The sequence below is a fragment of the Carcharodon carcharias genome, chromosome 3 (genome assembly GCF_017639515.1).
Source record: "Carcharodon carcharias isolate sCarCar2 chromosome 3, sCarCar2.pri, whole genome shotgun sequence".
NCBI lineage: Eukaryota > Metazoa > Chordata > Chondrichthyes > Lamniformes > Lamnidae > Carcharodon > Carcharodon carcharias.
In genome coordinates, this window is record NC_054469.1 from 125,676,602 (window position 1) to 125,694,582 (window position 17,981).

Consider the following 17,981-nt stretch of genomic DNA (forward strand, 5'->3'; position numbering starts at 1 on the left):
TATTTAAGGCATTATTTGGCTACATAAAGATTTAAATATAGGCCCATGATGCCAGCACATACTTTCAATGTAAAGCTGATATGATGGCAACACTGCTGATTTTGAATCCCATTCTCTAGTCAACACCTGTTTGAACCTGATAAAGGTTAAGTGGCAAGAAAGACTCCCCCCTACCCCACCAGCTCTATTTAAAGGTTAGTTGGTGGATTATTACTCCTAACTGTGGGTGCAATTGCACTCATTTTTTGTACTTTCCTATATTTTGCTAATGTTTTAAGTGGTGTGCAGAGGATGGTCTACTTCTCTGGTTATTTAAAATCTTGTGTTGAAACAAGTTGCTTTCAGATATGGGTGACCTGATAGTCATATTTAATTCCCAGAGGAATGCGTAGGAGAATAAAGAGAGGCCATGCAGAGCAGGATAGGCTGCTAAAAGAGGGAGGAGGAGGAAGGGGGGAAGAGCTCTCAGCAGAGGCCATATCCACTGCGTGTTTGCAGTGAGCAATTCTCCTACTGCAACTTCAGTAAGCACCAATGTTTGAGACTCCTTAACTTCATAAAATAGATCATGACTGAAATCTGCCAATGGCCACAGCTCCAACTGCAGCCTTAAAGCAGGGCAAGGATAGCATTGACTATGGCTGTCATGGTTGAACAGCTGCTAGTGCATGCGAATTGTGAGTTGAGGATGTGAGGTTGGCAACAGTGCTAAGCATATGAGGGTCAGGTAAAACTTATGATTTGAAAGGTTCAGTACTGTTTGATAGAGGTTGGCTGTAGGTGGGCATTGAGGGTGCAGTGAATTGAACAGTGGGTGAGGCTAGTGATGCATTTGGTATGATGTGTCACTTGAAGGTTGAATTCACTCACTTTGACAACTTGTGTGAGATTGTTAAACTTCTTTCTGCATCCATGTTCTTGGAACAATATTCTTGGTTTTGACATCTGCTGCTCCTTCTCACTGTCTCCTGAGCATATATGTCTGGAGGGCCTCTTGCCTCCATTGTAGAGAAAAGGTATCTCTCCACATCCTGCACTAAAAACTCCAGCACATTTACAGAAAACCTTGGTATGAAGTTTCTCACCTATTCAGCCATATATTCAAAGATTCAGTTTCCAAGGACTCCCACCATTTCTTGCAGGCACATTGCACCTCCCCTTTAAGAGGTGCAGGCTGCCTTTATATAGTGCTAGCCACTCATAAGATCAGGCCCCCTTGTTGATGCATGTAGTCAATGAACTGCATGAGTGGCACTGCCTGCATGCAGCGTTCATTTAAAATTGCAGGCAACACAAATTTAACATAAGAGATAAAAACAAAAAACTGCGGATGCTGGAAATCCAAAACAAAAACAGAATTACCTGGAAAAATTCAGCTGGTCTGGCAGCATCGGCAGAGAAGAAAAGAGTTGACTTTTTGAGTCCTCATGACCCTTCAACAGAACTCAGAGTTCTGTTGAAGGCTCATGAGGACTCGAAACGTCAACTCTTTTCTTCTCCACCGATGCTGCCAGACCTGCTGAGTTTTTCCAGGTAATTCTGTTTTTGTTACAAATTTAACATGCTACCTGCAACACAATAAACAAGCATGGGTTATTGTGTACCACAACACCCAGATCCATTTTCAATGGTATACCATTTAACTGCCTATATTTCTGTATTGTGGTTCTAATGTTACTCACAATTTGACTAGTGTGAAGCAGATAATGCTAGCAGGTAACATACAGAGTAGCTTTGTGTGACTTGATTGCATTTTAACCAGTCATGCTCAAGATTCCAGCCCAAGGGTATAATTATTTTTTGTGCACTGGCATGCCCTCCCATTGTTTTAAATGAGGAAACAGTAATGAAGTGAAGCTGCAGTGAAAATTACTGTTAACTTGCAACAACACTTCCACAATGTTGGGCTGTGTCCTGCTGAACAGTAGTTTACTGATGGGAACCAACTAACACCTAAAAGTGTGTGTGTAAAGCTCTGAATGCTTTGTGTGTGTGTGTGTGTGTGTGAAGCTCTGAATGTTGCTGTCATGGACAACATGTAGATGTAAAATGTCCTATTATCCAATAATAAAGTACACAACACTTTAACAATGGAGCTTTGTGATTGGGGGAACAGTTGCACAACTGCAGTCTGAATAAAACTCTTAACATTCATAGGTTGCAAAGTTTGCTAACCTGAATGTCCAGAAACAGCAAGGAGGAATATTCTCAGAACAGAAAGTTTATTGAAGGGAACTAACTGGTGAGAATAGGTAATCGATTTCTAAATGTAACGCTGAAGTTCTTAATTGGACAAAGTGCTATGAATGCCAAAAAAGCTGATGTCAATTGTGTAAATCTCAATCTTACAAATGCTTGTATTTTGATAACATAACCTCTTGTTTTGTAACACAAAAGAGCTCAGCCAGGATGAAATGTTACTCACCTCCATTAAGGAGACTCATAGTGGAAATGTGGCGGGGCAAGGCCTGAGTCCATCAACTCCCAAAGATGCAGGTACCAGCCCAAAGAGTGGGGACAGGGTCATTAGCATTGTCAAAGCAGGCCAACAATGCCTGCAGGTAGAAAACAGCAGCACCTGCCCCAAGGAAGGCCTGCAATGACCAGCACTATCATTTTGAAGGTGCAACAGACGACACTTGCGAAAGACCTTATAGAACAGGGCAGCAAAACTCTTAGGTTTCCAAAAGAACTATCAAGTTGTCCCTGCACAGTAATCAAGCCAAGAAGAATTTATTTTCTCCCACCCTGAGACATTTTGGGGCCTTAAAAAGGCTGAGAAAGACACACATCTGTTGTAAGTTCTGGACCTTTCAGGTGGTATACTGGACAGAATTTCTCAGGAAAGCTTGGGAACTCCCCTGTCTGCACCCTTTGACATGACGGTGGGCAATAGAATCACCCTTTGGCCCATTCAGAATTTCCTGTCATCTTTTCCACAGGCTCAAGTCCCCCAATACTGGATTCGATTCCACTTTCCAAGACTATCTGTCAGACCTCAGCTGTTACACCGAGATGTACTCTGACCCAAAGAAGCTGATGTAAATTGTGTTAATCTCTATCTTACAAATGTCTAGTGGGCCTGCATTGCCCTGTATTTGGAGGGGGTGTGGGTTGGACGGGGTGTGAGTTGCAATAACATAAGGTGTGCACAAATGTTGACTTTGTTTATCCTGCTTGTCCTACAATATCTACCCCTCACACATTGTACTGTTACATATCACTCTGAGTTAGATATCAAGAATGCATTCAACTAAACCAAGTGTATCTTGGATCATTAATGGCCAACTTCAAAACCAAGCAACTGCAGTAGAATGTCTCTGCCTGCTCTTGTATCCAGAGTTTACATGAAAAGAAAACAACAGAATGATAGTTTCTCGCATTATTGAACAACATACCTGCAGTCCCTGTCCATCCACAGTGATAGAGTTGGCTCTTTGTATCTTGATGCGTTCCTCTGATTTTTTCGTTTGTAGGGAACTATCATCTCTTCTTTTCACAGTGGATTGCCTTTCCTGGTATTAAAAATAAAAATAGTGGAATCTGTTTAAATAGCACTATAGATTCTGAGGGACTGCATTTCTACGGGCTGAATTGCTCACCATTACTTTGGCAGAAGTGTTCAAAGTTTATGCCATTTCACCAGGATTTCAACAGCTCTTCCACTGAGGTTATGGTGGACACCTGGAACCTTCCCTGTGATGGCTGTTCAGTCTGTTTGTATCCAGCTATGAGCTAAATATTTAGAAATGTTTATATTTCTTCTGTAACATTGCTGAGGAATGATTCCAACTTCATAAGGAGTGCACTGAGATCCCACAAAGGAGGGAATTTCTAAATATTTAAAATAACTTGAATTATATTGACATTCTTCAGGGTTAATCAATAGAGTATAACTACAGTTAGTTTAAATATTTAGACATTGCAGATACCCTTCCCTCCTTTCCTCAACATTTAGACCTTGAAAATGCATGGGCCCCAGTCACAGTAGTAATACCATGTGCATGCTCTTTAGTGCTGTCTCCACTGAGTTTATAGAAACATAGAAAATAGGAGCAGTAGGCCATTCGGCCCTTCAAGCCTGCTCTGCCATTCATTATGATTATGGCTGATCATCCAAGTCAATAGCCTGCCCCTGCTTTCTCTCCATATCCTTTGATCCCTTTCAGCCCAAGAGCTATATCTAACTCCTTCTTGAAAACATACAATGTTTTGGGCTCAACTACTTTCTGTGGTAGCGAATTCCACAGGCCCACCACTCTCTGGGTGAAGAAATTTCTCCTCATCTCAGTCCTAAATGGTCTATCCCGTATCCTCAGACTGTGATCCCTGGTTCTGGACTCCCCCACCATTGGGAATATCCTTCCTGCATCTACCCTATCTAGTCCTGTTAGAATGCAGGGCACCTTAATTTGCATGGGTTCAGCAGTCACCACCACTGCATATCTCAGGTGCTCGCCTGTCCCCACACTGCCAGAAATTCCAGAGCCCAGTCACCATTGCAGAGGCTGTTCAGCCTTCTCCCACCACACCTAACTCCATTGCCCGATGCATTTCCCATCCAGGTCCCAGAGTACAACAGCCAATCCACAATTCTAAGGGGAAGAAAAGGCACCACGTTTGGAGGCCCAGGTTGCTTTCGTAAGCTGGCCTCTCCAGTGGAGCCTACCTCCCCTCTTCTGAGTGCCTGTATGCCTCGTCACTCAGGGTTTACTGGCCTGCAGAGTAACTCCGGATATCTCATGGCTTAGAGAAGTGGGAACTCCTACATCAGGAGTTCTCACTCCTGTCCTCAGTGCTACCCACTCCGCATAAGTGTTCCCCCAAAGACCTGTGGGGGAGGGAGATCGATGCCTTACATGAACAGGAGCTATATAGGAGATAAAGTCAAGCCTCCCAACCTTTAAGCCATGGAACCCAACTGGCGCCACGATAGGGTCCATTGGAGCCATTGAAGGAATTTGGGCCCATAAATTGTAACCGCTCTTTCACAGATCTCTTTCCCAGGCAGGAGAACTGCAGTTCCAATAAGGCAGTGGAGACAAGGTGATTGGGTGGAACCCACATTGAAGCTGCCAGTTTTAGATCAGCAACTGCAGTAAGAGTGCAATATCATTTCAGCAGGGTGAACTTATTCCAATACACTGAAACCTAAGTGAAACTTACAGTCCCTACTGGATTGATCTGAGCATGTTAAAAAAAGTAATCATTCAGAAAAAACATCAGACAAAAAAGCTGATGAGTTCTGATTTTCCCCTCTGCTTGCTATTCTCAGTCATGGAAAAGGAAGCTACTTTGTTGCAAGACACAAGTGCCAGCCCAACTGTGTTTAACAGTGATCGTTCGAGTCATTATAAGCATACTCCAGCACTGAACCCTGATATATTTGTATATCAATACAGGGCAACCAAAAAGATCCACCCAGAATCAACCTGCTAAGAAACAATAACATTCAGGCAGTATCGCTGTCACCTTTTGAGTTTTTTTAAAACTATTTTCCAGACAAAAAATAGTTACATTTAACTGGTGTGTGATTTAAAGGAAAGTGCATTCAGACAAGCTGTTTTTAAAGTTAGTAAGATGAAAGCTTCTTACTATACTAATGAGTTAGGCTTTGAAGTTGTTCCGTTGTTTTCCCAGAACTGTAAACAAAACACAAATGCTTAACTTGTCTTGCCAATTGATAAAAAAATTTACACCATTGGGAGGTCCCTAGTTCCAAGCACTCAGCAGCAGTTGACTGGGAAAGGCTTCTCATAGCGTCATTTATGGCACAGAAGGAGGCCATTTGGCCCATCAAGTCCATTCCGGCTCCCCGCAGAGCAATCCAGTCAGTCCCACTCCCCAGTCCAGTCCCTGTGGCCATGTAAGTTTATTTCCTTCAAGTGCCTTTCCAGAGTCCTTTTGAAATCATTAATTATTTACACAGCCACTGCCATCGTAGGCAGTGAGCTCCAGTTCAATACCTCTGGCTGTGTAAAAAAGTTCTTCCTTACATTCCCCCTGCCTCTCTTGCCCAAAATTTTAAAATTTTAAATTTTAAATTTGCACCCCTACCCCTAGGCCCAGCTATCTTTGGCTGGTTCATTCCAATGTAAGGTCAGAAGTGGGGATATTCGCTGATGATTGCACAATGTTCAGCACCATTCACGACTTCTCAAATACTGAAGCAGTCCATTTACAAATGCAGCAAGTCCTGGGCAATATCCAGGCTTGGGCTGACAAGTGGTAAGTAACATTCATGCCACATCAATGGCGGGCAATAAACATCCCCAATAGGAGAGAATCTAACCATCGCCCTTGGTATTCAATGGTATTACCATTGCTGAATCCTCCACCATCAACATCCTGGGAATTACCATTGACCAGAAACTGAACTGGACTGGACTAGCCATACAAATACTATGGCTACAAGAGCAGGTCAGAGGCTAGGAATCCCAATTCATGGATCTCAGAGGAACTGTTAACCATAGCCTTGATTTGGGAACCTTTTGAAAGGTAAGTTCAGAAGGTCTTACCCCGTGTTCTCATGACCCATCCATGTCAAGTCATGGGCCCCACCCAGCTCCAATGGCCCCTTATGCCTTCCATGCCCATTCACCAAGTATAGACCCAGTATCATCCGGTCCCACCGCAAGTCAATGGACTTCTGATTGGGGCACAGCCTCGCCCATGGTGGGTCCCACCTGCAACAGGGCCGGAAAATCCCACCCTATGTAAAGAACCAATGAACCCTATAGGAACAATGGCATATGTGAAACTGTTTAGAGAAAAAAAGGCACCCATCTTTAATTATTGAAAAAAACTGCTGTTGCAACAACCCAATAAAAGTGCCGATCAAATAGACCATACAATTGTCAATGACAGAAACTTTAAGCACTTCACATGTCTTAAGCTTGTGTAAGCAAATATTGAGACATTGACAAAAGTGATCTCAGATAAAATAACTTATAACCTCAAAGATGTCAATCAAGCAACGCTGACAGTTTTATTCAGCTGTGTCAACATGTTTGTTTGAGAGCCCAGACTCATAAAAATTTAACTTTGTGGAGTCCTAATTCAATTTTCAGTTAGGCCTTTTAATAGGTGCCCAGCACTTCTGCCCAGGGCATAAAGCTGTTTAAATATTAAATTGGGATCCTAACCCAGTTTGCCTTTTTCATGTGCACATGGACACTGTGCCATATTGTACCATATGTTGACCAACCTTATCAACAGACCTAAAAAGAATCACTGCAAGCGATTCCAAACATAGACTAGGAAATTTTCGTGGGTGACTTATTTCACGGGACCCAAAAGAGCAGGAATGTGGCCTGCCACAACCTGTTCTTAGTCCCACATCCAGGACCAGCTTCCTGGGCCAATAGGTCCAACCAGAATCCTGGCCTAGACCCTATGGAAGTACAGGTGTGCTCTGCTTCTCCTATACCACATGCCAGGGATGAGTGGGAACTTCCAAAACTGGGAGCCCCAGCTCAGGCATTCCGCCAGCTCCCCCCTCACACCCAGCAGCTGTGTGTAGTTATCAGTCAGGAATTCCACATCTTAATAGGCCTACAGAATAGTCCGTGTAAGGCATATTTGGGTTCCAGCTTAATCTCTTGTCCCTTTGGCATGTTCCCACTGAAGTTTCAGCAGCAGTGTTCTCAAAGAGCAAGACTTATTTGTTCCATTGACTTAACAACATCAATATAACTTTCTAGGATACAGTAATTCCCCTTAACGTTGATTCAATCAACTTTGTTTTGTTATAATATTGCTGATACAATAGGGAGCATATATAATTTAACATTGCGACGTTCACTACGACATCATTTGCACATGGGCCATTTGGTTCTGCACTGATGTAGAGGCAACATCTTGATTTTGTTTGAGCTCCAGATCACATTCAAAGCTGGCTTTACAAAATGGCTTTACAAAATGGCTTGTAAGGGCAAGAAGTAATTATTTTCAGGGATGGGGGCTTCGAAAGGGGAAACGTAGCACTCAGCCTGGACTGGGCGCTCTTCTGACTACTTTACAATCTTCCTGAGAAGATAAAAGCCCAACATGTGCCCCCCGTGCCACTTTATGTCACATACAGGCCCCATTTTGATGTTCTTTGGGGTTGTTTGAAGCTTGTGATTGAAGAGTTTAGGTAATTTAGTGATTCAATCCCTTAGAATCTGTGAAAAACATTAAAATTACCCAGTAAGTGATGATAGAGTGTCTAGCTGGTTGCAGTGAAAGAAAACTATTACTTTAGAAATGAAATCAGAAGTTTTAAAACATTTTGAGGTCAGGGAATGAGCGGTTGAGATCGGGAGAATGCTTTGTCTACCTCCTGCGAAAAGCATTGCCTGAATGAGTCAATGACCTCAGAAGATTTGACAACATTGTCCCCAAAGTTCAATGCAAAATCATCAACTTAGCAAAGGAATTTGGCTTTGAAGAGAGGCTAACATGGTGGAATTGCTTGAGACCCATGGAGAAGAATTGCTGAATGAGGATTTAATTTAGCTAAAAGAACAATGAGCTCAAGAAAAGCAAACTGTTGAAACAGCACCTCCTCAAATGTTAACAACAAAATGATTGTCAAAAGCTTTTCAACTTATTGAAGAAGCATTGGGAATCTTCACAGAGGACGATCCGAACAGAGAACGGCATTATTTTGTTAAGGTCATTGACAATTCTGCCTCTTAATCCCATTAACTCCAGCATTTGCTACCTCTACAACAAGCTCCACAAGCATCACTGGTGAGTGTTATCTTACTTGAAGTTATATTTCTTTTAAAAAAAAAACACATTTCTAAATATAAAACTCATTTCATTTAGGAATGTATGTTACATATACAGTATTTCAACGTGTAATGTTTTTTTCTGACAAACGTTCAACAGAACCTGACTCCAGTTTATACATTAATTCAAAGGGGAAAATCTGATTTGCTCGATCTTGTTTATCTTAGAGTCACAATTTTCAAGAACACAACTAAGATATTAAGTGAAGAATTAAGTGCAGCTGTTGAGAAGGATCATTGATATCTATAAGGGAAGGGGAAGTGGGTTGACATTATAGGTGCAAGTCCTTATCAAAAACTCAGTTCTTCAGAGAGCAAGGTCTTCACTCAGGCTGCTGCTTCCATATATCAGATGCTGATCAGCCTGCCGTGAACTTCCAGCCTTTTCTGATTTCACTTTACATTTCTGTACTCATCATTCTTCTCCAGCTGCCAGCTGCCTGGCCACTATACAAAGACGTTGGCATTGATCCAGCACCAGTAAAAAATTGAGTTCGAGTCTTTCCTTCCCATATCGCTTCACCACCTCAACTAGATATTTTGACGTGCTTTTGTTCTTATTCATTGCCTCATTGAGGCGATCTTCACAAATCATTCGCAAGTTTTCACCTCTTTCCAGATTTCAGAAAACCTGACTGGGGTCGGCATCCTGATCCATCAACCAATCAGAGAACATGGAAAGACATCGTTTAGGCCATCATGCCTGTGATGACTCTTTGGCCTGAATCTTCCCGGTCCCTTGGACGGTATGGTGGGTTGGGCAACTATCTGAAAGCCTCAGCAGAATGCTCCCCGACACTGTTCTACTTCTGAGCGGGTTCCCCAATGCAGGCTGCCATAGGGGTCAGCAGCCTGCTCCAAGGAGGTGGGTAATCAATTGATTAAGGGTCCAAGCAAGCGTCATTATTCCACATTAACAGAATGTTCCCAGCATTGGATGGGCTTCCTGCTGTATCAGGAATCAGGCAACCACTTGAAGATAGCCTCTTGGCAGCAGGCTGGAGAGCCATCAGGGCCTCCAGTCAAACCCCCAATGACAGGGCCATAAGGCTAAAACAGCTATGGCCCATGAGCACTATTGTTCCTGTGAAAGGGTTTCCCTCCACACTGATAGCCCCAAGAGATCTGGGCGTTATTTCTTTCATTGTCCCGCAGCCATCTGAAAGCACCATGATCTTGAAGAACCTTTGCACTTGAGTACCTGCCTCAGCAGTGCCCAAACCTGCCAGTGGAGCTGTCAAGAATCCAGTCCTGCAAGTCCTCTCATTGGGCCTCCAGCATCATTGCCCCACCCACAGTCCTCAAATAAATGTCAAATGTAGAGGCAGTCTGCTAATTGGTTGCCTCCTGTAAGGTCTTGAAGCAGTGAGGACAAGCATTGTCTAAATTTAAACCAAGCAGCTTGACCCTGATTGGTCAAGGCATTGCCCTGAGGGATGAGCCAGTGAAAGGCTGTCACTTATTTTGTTTAGCTGAAACAGCTATGTTCTTTCTGTCTGCAAAGAACAGGGCCCTGGATATTAATATATGTAGCTTCCAGTACGTGCTGGGTCAGAAAAAAGAATTGTAGGCAGTGGAGACCAGATTTAATGAAACAATTCATTTTAAAAGTCTAAGACCATTATAAGATAGAAATCAAAAGTTCTGACAAAAAGATATAACAAGGATAGCCCAAGTTACATTTTCTCATTCCTTCTTGTAATTTAACAAAAAATAAGCTTTCATTTAACCTTGAATGCTTAATTCAATTGAACACTCAAACTAAACTGGAATTGGAAATCTTTATCCTGCAAATGGCCTTGACTGAAAGAAATTAAGCTTGAAAGATTTTTAAGAAATTCGTGACCCGCAAAGTTGCAATTGTTATTACTTTGTGGTATTTGCTGCAAGAGTGATCTAACACTCTAGGCCCCCAAGGCACTACCTTTTATTTGACACAGGTTGGAATGAATAATGATTTTTGGGATTCACTAATAAAAGAGTTGGGATGCAACAGTCTCATCCAAAAGTGGACAGACATTCAGAGTAAGGCCAGTCCCCCACTCAGAAAGACCCCAGAAATGAAAGAAAGAACGCATTAAATTTTATATGTGGAGTGAAGATTCTGACCTGCCCATTCCTGAGATTGTGCTGCAAGAGCATGAAGCAAAATAGTATAATCCCAGGGCCAGATTTTCATCCTGGAGGCAGGAATCGGGAATTGAGGGATGCCTCCCACGCCACCTTGGAGGTGCAATTGGTGGTGCAAACAGTGTTGTCATGGAACATTCTATCTCGGGGCTAATAAAGTTGATAAAGCCCTGTTGGTGCAAGAATTGGAGAAAGTATTTTGAAGAACTTGTCAATAGTACTGAAACTCTTGGCTGAACTTTGACCTGTGTCTTACCTGTATCATTGCTGGCTAATTGTTGCCCTGGTGAAAGTTAGGTCAGAATAAAGAAACTCTCAGTAAAAACTCCCAACCCTTTACAGAACCCATTGCTGTCCTGATCTGCTGCCTGTGAAGATCCAGCTTTGAGGAGTCTGCTAGACCAGCCTTTTTCTGTTCTTCCCGGCAATTGGCTGAATTTTGCCAAGTGAGCATGCAGCACGTCATTGCGCATCTCTACAAAGGGACACAGCAGCCTAGCTCAAGGGCTCCACGCCACACTCAGACCTCAACTCTACAGCTCCTCACATTACCCCTTTCCCTACAACCACAACAAAGGGGGGCAAACACTGAGCAATCCCCGGGCAAATCGTGACCTTACTTCATCATATGGCATGTGTTTTTTTTTATTTATTTGTTCACAGAGTGTGGTCGTCACTGGCGAGGCCAGCATTTATTGCCCATCTCTGATTGCCCTTGCCCTTGTGCGCCCTTCAAAGGGCTCTGGCTTTTTAAAACATTGTCACATTGTGTCAACGCATGGCACCCCGGCACACACACAGCAACGGGGAGACCATCAAGCCTGTACACAGAACACCCATCACTGGTATTGTTACAATCTCTGTGGGCACCGATAACTTTTAAAACGATATTCAAACTTCCAGTTATTAGCTGAAAAAAATCTCCCACAAGACTCGCAGCAACAATTCCACTTTAAGAGGGCTGCAACCGTTTCTCAGCAAGTTCAAAGAGCACCTTTTAAGCTGAGCTACCAGGTTACACAGGCCAAGAAGCCTCACACAACTGCAGGAACTTTGAATTTACCTGATGCAAGCAGAATAGTGAAAATAATATTTGGGGAGGCACAGGCAAATAGCCTTGCAACAGTGCCCCTTACAAACAATACTATGGAGAGAATTTTCTCCCTGCCAGGGGGATTGTGCGGGGGTGGGCAAGCACCCAATCAGCGACCCCGATCAGGTCCGTGCCGCCATTTTACGTGGGCGGGCCAATTAAGGCCACCCAGCATGACACAAGCTCGGAAGCGCTGAGCGCTCCCTGAGAGGGTGGGGGTTGGGGGGGGTGGTTCCCCGAGTTGGGAGTGCTCTCTTTTGCTTGTCGGGAAAGAGCACAGAAATCTCCCTGAGGCACAGAGGTGTTTCAGTGTCACCTCACAGAAGTGACAGCGTCATATGAGCTGGGACATGCCAATGAACTTTAATGAAAAACTTTTATTTCATTTATAAACCCTGCATGAAACCTCATCCAGCCCGTGGATGAGGTTCCATGAAAAATGCAAAGGTCGCTTGGGCTCTTCGCCTGCCCGCCAACCTTAAGGTTGGACAGGCAGCTTTCTCAATAGCCTTAATTAGTTAATTAACGGCCTTAACAGGCCTTTGACAGTCCGGCGGGCACACAGCTGACTCTAGAGCGCGCCCACCAAATTGAAAATCTAAGTGATGAATCAGTGACATCGGGGCGCACCCCCGATGTCACCCCACGTCATTTTACGCTTTGGCAAGTGGGCCCCGCTCCCACTTGCTGAGCCGTAGGTTCAGCCCCATTAAGCGAAGAGGTGAGACAATTGCAGTTGATCAGGAATCCATGCTAGTGGAGAACCTGAAACGCACAACTGCTTTTGCTCTTCAAAATGATGTGAGTACTCAGGGACGTGATACACACAAATTAGCTTTTGTGTGATACATGTAGAAGAATCTGTTTTGTCCCCCCGCATCCTGACCGTGAAACAACGCAGGGAATGTTGAATGTGTTATAGGGCTACATGGAGGATAAAAATATTCCCTGGGATTTCATGGTTGGATTTTGTACCGAAGGTACTCCAGCTATGGCAGACCACAAGTCATGCCTGCGCATCTTGGTGAAGGGAATTGCTCCATCTGCTATTTGGACTCACTTCATGATTCACAGGGAGCAAATAGTAACAAAGAGCTGAGCACAGAACTAGGTGAAATGTTGTTCCGCGACACATCAATTGCGAACTAGATTAAACCTCACCTATTTCGTAAAGACATGGGATCTGATTATGATGTGCTGCTCTTTCACTGGTTATCGAGAGGAAGGGGACTGTAATGGTTTTCTAAACTGAGGGATCAACTACTTGCAGTTGCAATGGAATGCTGAAAAAAAAAAATTAATTGATTTTCTCTGTGACCAAAACAAGCTGTGCCCCCTTGCTAATGTCACAGAAATTTTGAGGAATTAAATGAAATGAATGCAAAAATTCAAGGGAAGTACATAAACATTCTTCAACTGAGTTATCAACTGACAGCATTCGTGAAGAAAATTGCATTTCGGAAGAGTATTACATTGAGGTTGAATTATGACTCTTTTCCCCTGCTTTCCAAGTTCCTCTTTGACAAAGAAATCGAATAGCGTCCCAGTCTTTTGATGACTGACCATCTCAGCCGCTAGGGGGTGTACTTTTCATCATTTCTCTGTGATTTGGATTTGACAACATTTTCTCCGGCCCAAAATCCTTTTAAATGTCAACCTGAACTGGGTTAGCCCACAGCTGAAATTGAAAAACTTATTGAAATTTCATGCAATTGCATTTTATAAATATTTAACAGAATTTCTTCAACAGAATTCTGGTTTAGTATGAAGACTAACTATCCTGACAGTGCAGTGCATGCATTGGAAGTGATGGTTCCTTTTGCCATTACATATTTGTGTGAAGCCGGATTTAGCACACTGGTCTGCATCAAATATCAATATCCATCACACTTGATATCACATCGGAGGTTAGATGTGCACTATCAACCCCAATGCCAGATTTTGAGGGATTGTGTCACAACATGTATGTCCTTCATTTGGCCCAGTGCTTTTCGTATGTTTAAAATCAGTGTGCCCGCACCCGACTCTCTCCAGCTCAGAAACTGAAGGCCAACTCCCCCACCCCTCTCCCCAGTCAAATAACTCTGGGGTGACACCAGGAAAAGGTTTGGGAAACACTGGGAACAGCTGACTGTGGTGGCTCACAAAGTCAAGAAGCTGCTTCTCTCTGTGTAACTGAGATAATCACTTATGTATAAGAAAATGTCTTTCTCTGCCCTCTTCCCCATAACAAAATGAAACACATTAACCTTGCATCCAGGTAGAAATGCTAATTAGGTATTCTTGATCTCAACTTCCTTTCATCTTAGAAATAAATGGATAATTTACAACACAATTGTTTACAACTCAACACCTACAATATCTTTCTGGGACTTTGGGAGACTTAGGGTCTACTCATGCTAAACTCAGAGACTGACGCCATTATTTTCAAGTGTAAATACCTTGAATCTTGTTCTCAGTAAAACAGTCCAAGCATCCCACCTCCATATTCAACATGTCTGGGGGATATAGGGCATATGCTACTCCTCAACCCTGGGGGAGTGTGTCCCCAGGTCAATGACACAGCAGCCAGTGCTAATGTGTAAGGTTGCCAAAGAGGAGACACAGTTTAAAACCAGGGGGAAGGGATTCCCTTTGCCATGCAGCACAGAATAGCCTCATCACCCTCTCCCTATTGTCACTGCAGGAGACACACATCATCCATGGGCAGGAACGGACTGGGGAACAGGACCCCATTGCTGAGAGAAATACGGGCCAGGGAGGGGAGAGTGATAAAGATCTCTAAGGGCCCATCACGAGAATGTGTGATTGATGGTGAATCCCCCAGTCCAGGTGCACAGGCTCATGGAAGAGGCCCTGGGAATGGTCCAGTGGTAGTTATCGTGATGGTGTATCTTGGGGAATGGTCATGTTTGGTGGGGGGAGGGGTTGTAAAGTGGAAGGGTGGCACTGAATCTTTGAAGAAAGCCTAGTCTGACAGCATGCCAAGCACTGGGTGTAGTGCACAGTCATGTCAATGAGGAATGTTGAGGGTTTCCAGCCCTTTCTCTCATAAGCTTTGCTTGTGTCTCACACACGTCTTGCTACTGTGATCCCACTCCCAGCAGCACCTCAGACAGCAAGAGGAGGGAAACTTTTCTGAGGAAGCATCATCACGCCAGACTAGCTTACTAGGCACTAGTGCACATACATGTACCTTAGTGGGTCCATGCATGGTTTTACAGTTGGGTGCACTGGGTGAGGGGCACAGAAGTAGTGTGCAGGAGATATCTGAGGCAGGGACATCTGTGGGCAGTCCACCTTGGGCAGGTGATGCTCTGTGGAGCAATGAGGTAAGATCTCAGGAGTCACAGTTTGAGGCTGAGTATTCGGATCTGCAACAACAAATGTCTGGCCATCTGGCAGAGTTCCCTAAGGCACTGAGAACTTATGCAGTGTAAATAGAGGAGTGTATGGTGCAGATGAGCTCAACCATGTCTTGGGATACTAACACAAGAGTTCCACTCGTGACAGAGTGGTTAGTCTAATGGATAGCCAAATGTGGCAGCACCTGGAGTGCAGACAAGAACTGGGTCATGTCCTGCACAGGCTGCATGGCTCTCTTTGTAGCCTGGGCTAGTCAGTTCACTGAGCACTGATGTTTGTGGAGTACATGTGGAACTGCAAAACCTGAGCAGAGCACTCTCACAGGTAGCCAAATTGTAGCTGGAGGGGATGGCAGCTGTGCCCCAAGAGCAGACTCCTGCAGGCCTGCAGAGAGCACAGCAAGGGTTGAGGATATTCCACAGGGTGATGAGGGTTCCATACAGATTGAAGGAAACTCACCACCCTCGGCTTTCTCGGCCCATCTGACCGAAGGAGAATTTGTGATCCAGGACCATTGACAGCAGCCGCCCTGGCAGAGATGCAGTCAGTGCAGTTGTAGGTAGGGGCCCAATGGGTCCCTGCGTGATGAGGCCAACCCCAACAGTCCTCACAGCCCCATAGAGAAAGACATAAGCAGGCTGTCTGCACCTCCTCCGAGGCAGCAAGAGAAGCACTGCGTAGGACTATCCATGTTTGTGGACATGTCCGTGTTTACAAGACACCACATCACCAAGGGCATGGAGTGGTCACTGTGGTGTCTTATCAATGTATGTAGATGTCCACTGCAATGCTAAAGTCATTGGTTTATGCAATGGTTTGCATACTATACACATGTCTATTTCACAGGTTATTACTATATACACCAGGTTCTCACTGGTGCCAGTGGAGACTGCAGTCAATAGACCATCCAAATGAGATGGTTTTATTGGAAAGAAACGCTGGTGTAGTGGCTGTCCATGTGAAGGCTCAGGCTTTGTTCAGTGCCAGGCATGTGTTCCCTCATCAGATACACGGGACTTCCTCAGCAGAATTGCTGCTGTATCAGTACATTCTTTGCAACAATAGCATCCTGCATAAATTCCTCTCCACATCTTCAGACCCATCAGCTGCATGTCTTTGTCCACCCTCCTCTGCCTTGGGATCCTCTGGCCCTTCTGCTCCACCTGCCTCCTCCAATGATATGTGGCTTTCCTCACACTCTGCCTCCTCAACCATTAAACCTTTCTTCTGGGCCATGATAGATCACAAGATCATAAGAAATAGGAGCAGGAGTAAGACATTGGGCCCACTGAGCCTGCTCCGCCATTCATTAATATCATGGTTGCTCTGATTGTGGCCTTAATGCCCATTTCTTGTCTGCCCCCATGACCCTTGACTCCCTTGTATATTTAAAATCTGTCTAACTCAGCTTTTAATACATTCAATGACCCAACCTCCACTGCTCTTTAGGGGAGAGAATTCCATAGGCTAATGACCCTTAGAAAGAATTCCTCCTCGCCTCTGTCTTAAATGGAAGACTCCTTATTATGAAACTGTGCCCCTTAGTTCTAGCTTCCCCCATGAGGAGGAACATCCACTCAGCATCTATCCTGTCAAGTTCCCCTAGAATCTTATATGTTTCTATAATATCACCTCTCATTCTTCTAAATTCCATAAACTCCAATGAGTACAGGCCCAACCAGCTCAACCTTTCCTCATAAGACAATCTTTCATTCCAGGAATCAGCTTAGTGAACTTTCCCTGAAGTATATCCGTCCCTAAGATCTAAACTATACACAGGTGCAGTCTCACTAATGCCCTGTACGGTTCTAGCAAGACTTCCCTATTTCTATTCTCCATCCCCCTTACAGTAAAGGCCAACACTTGATTTGCCTTCTTAATTATTTGCTGTACCTGCATACTGACTTTCTGTGATTGCAGTGTTTGTTGAACATTCGGGGACCCTGGCAGATGAGTATTGAAGGGCTCCATCAGAGCGGTCAAACCATCAAAATCTCATCTTGGGCAGGTCTACTGCAGGCTGGAGAAGCCTGTGCAAACCATGTCAGCTCAACGCATTTGGGAATACAGTGAGAGGCCCCTCAGGAGCTGCCTCAGATGAATTGAAGAGATATTTTTAAAAAGAATAAAGAGCAGAAAAAATTAATGAAACATGTCCCTGCTCATGTGACTCTGTCACATTGAGCAGGGACAAGTTTTTATTTCATTTGTATTTGATTTTGGGAGCCTCATCCCAACCGTGGGTGAGGTTTCCAAAAAAATGCAAAGGTTGCTTGTCCTTTTTGCCTGCCCGTCAACCGTTAGGTTGAACGAGCAATGAAAAATTCAGCACAATTAATAAAAGGCCTATTAAGGCCATTAAGTTAATTGTTGGCACGTGCGCTGCCAGCTCCGGCACACGCCCACTGAACGACCTATCACACGACTGCGCATTGATGTCGGCATGCTTGGCCAGTATCATTGGGTGTCATTTCACGCTGGGTCGGCTCAGGCGCGCACCCACCCGCTGAGCTAAAAATCCTGCCCCAGGAGTACTAAATCATACCAGTACTGTGATGGAGATCCAGCCAGTCTGGATTTTGCAGCTTTTCTAACATTCATTTTTATGATGGGCA

General features: G+C 44.2%; 1 protein-coding gene across 3 annotated transcripts in view; it reads right to left on the reverse strand.

Annotated features, from left to right (window-relative positions):
* Window positions 1–17,981, reverse strand: part of dgkb (diacylglycerol kinase, beta) — a 975,484-nt gene that overhangs the window by 605,717 nt on the left and 351,786 nt on the right. For all 3 annotated transcript variants that reach the window (XM_041184471.1, XM_041184469.1, XM_041184470.1), the window contains one exon: window positions 3,399–3,515. In XM_041184471.1, the coding sequence (XP_041040405.1) occupies window positions 3,399–3,515 (117 nt within the window). The remainder of the gene's footprint in view (window positions 1–3,398; window positions 3,516–17,981) is intronic.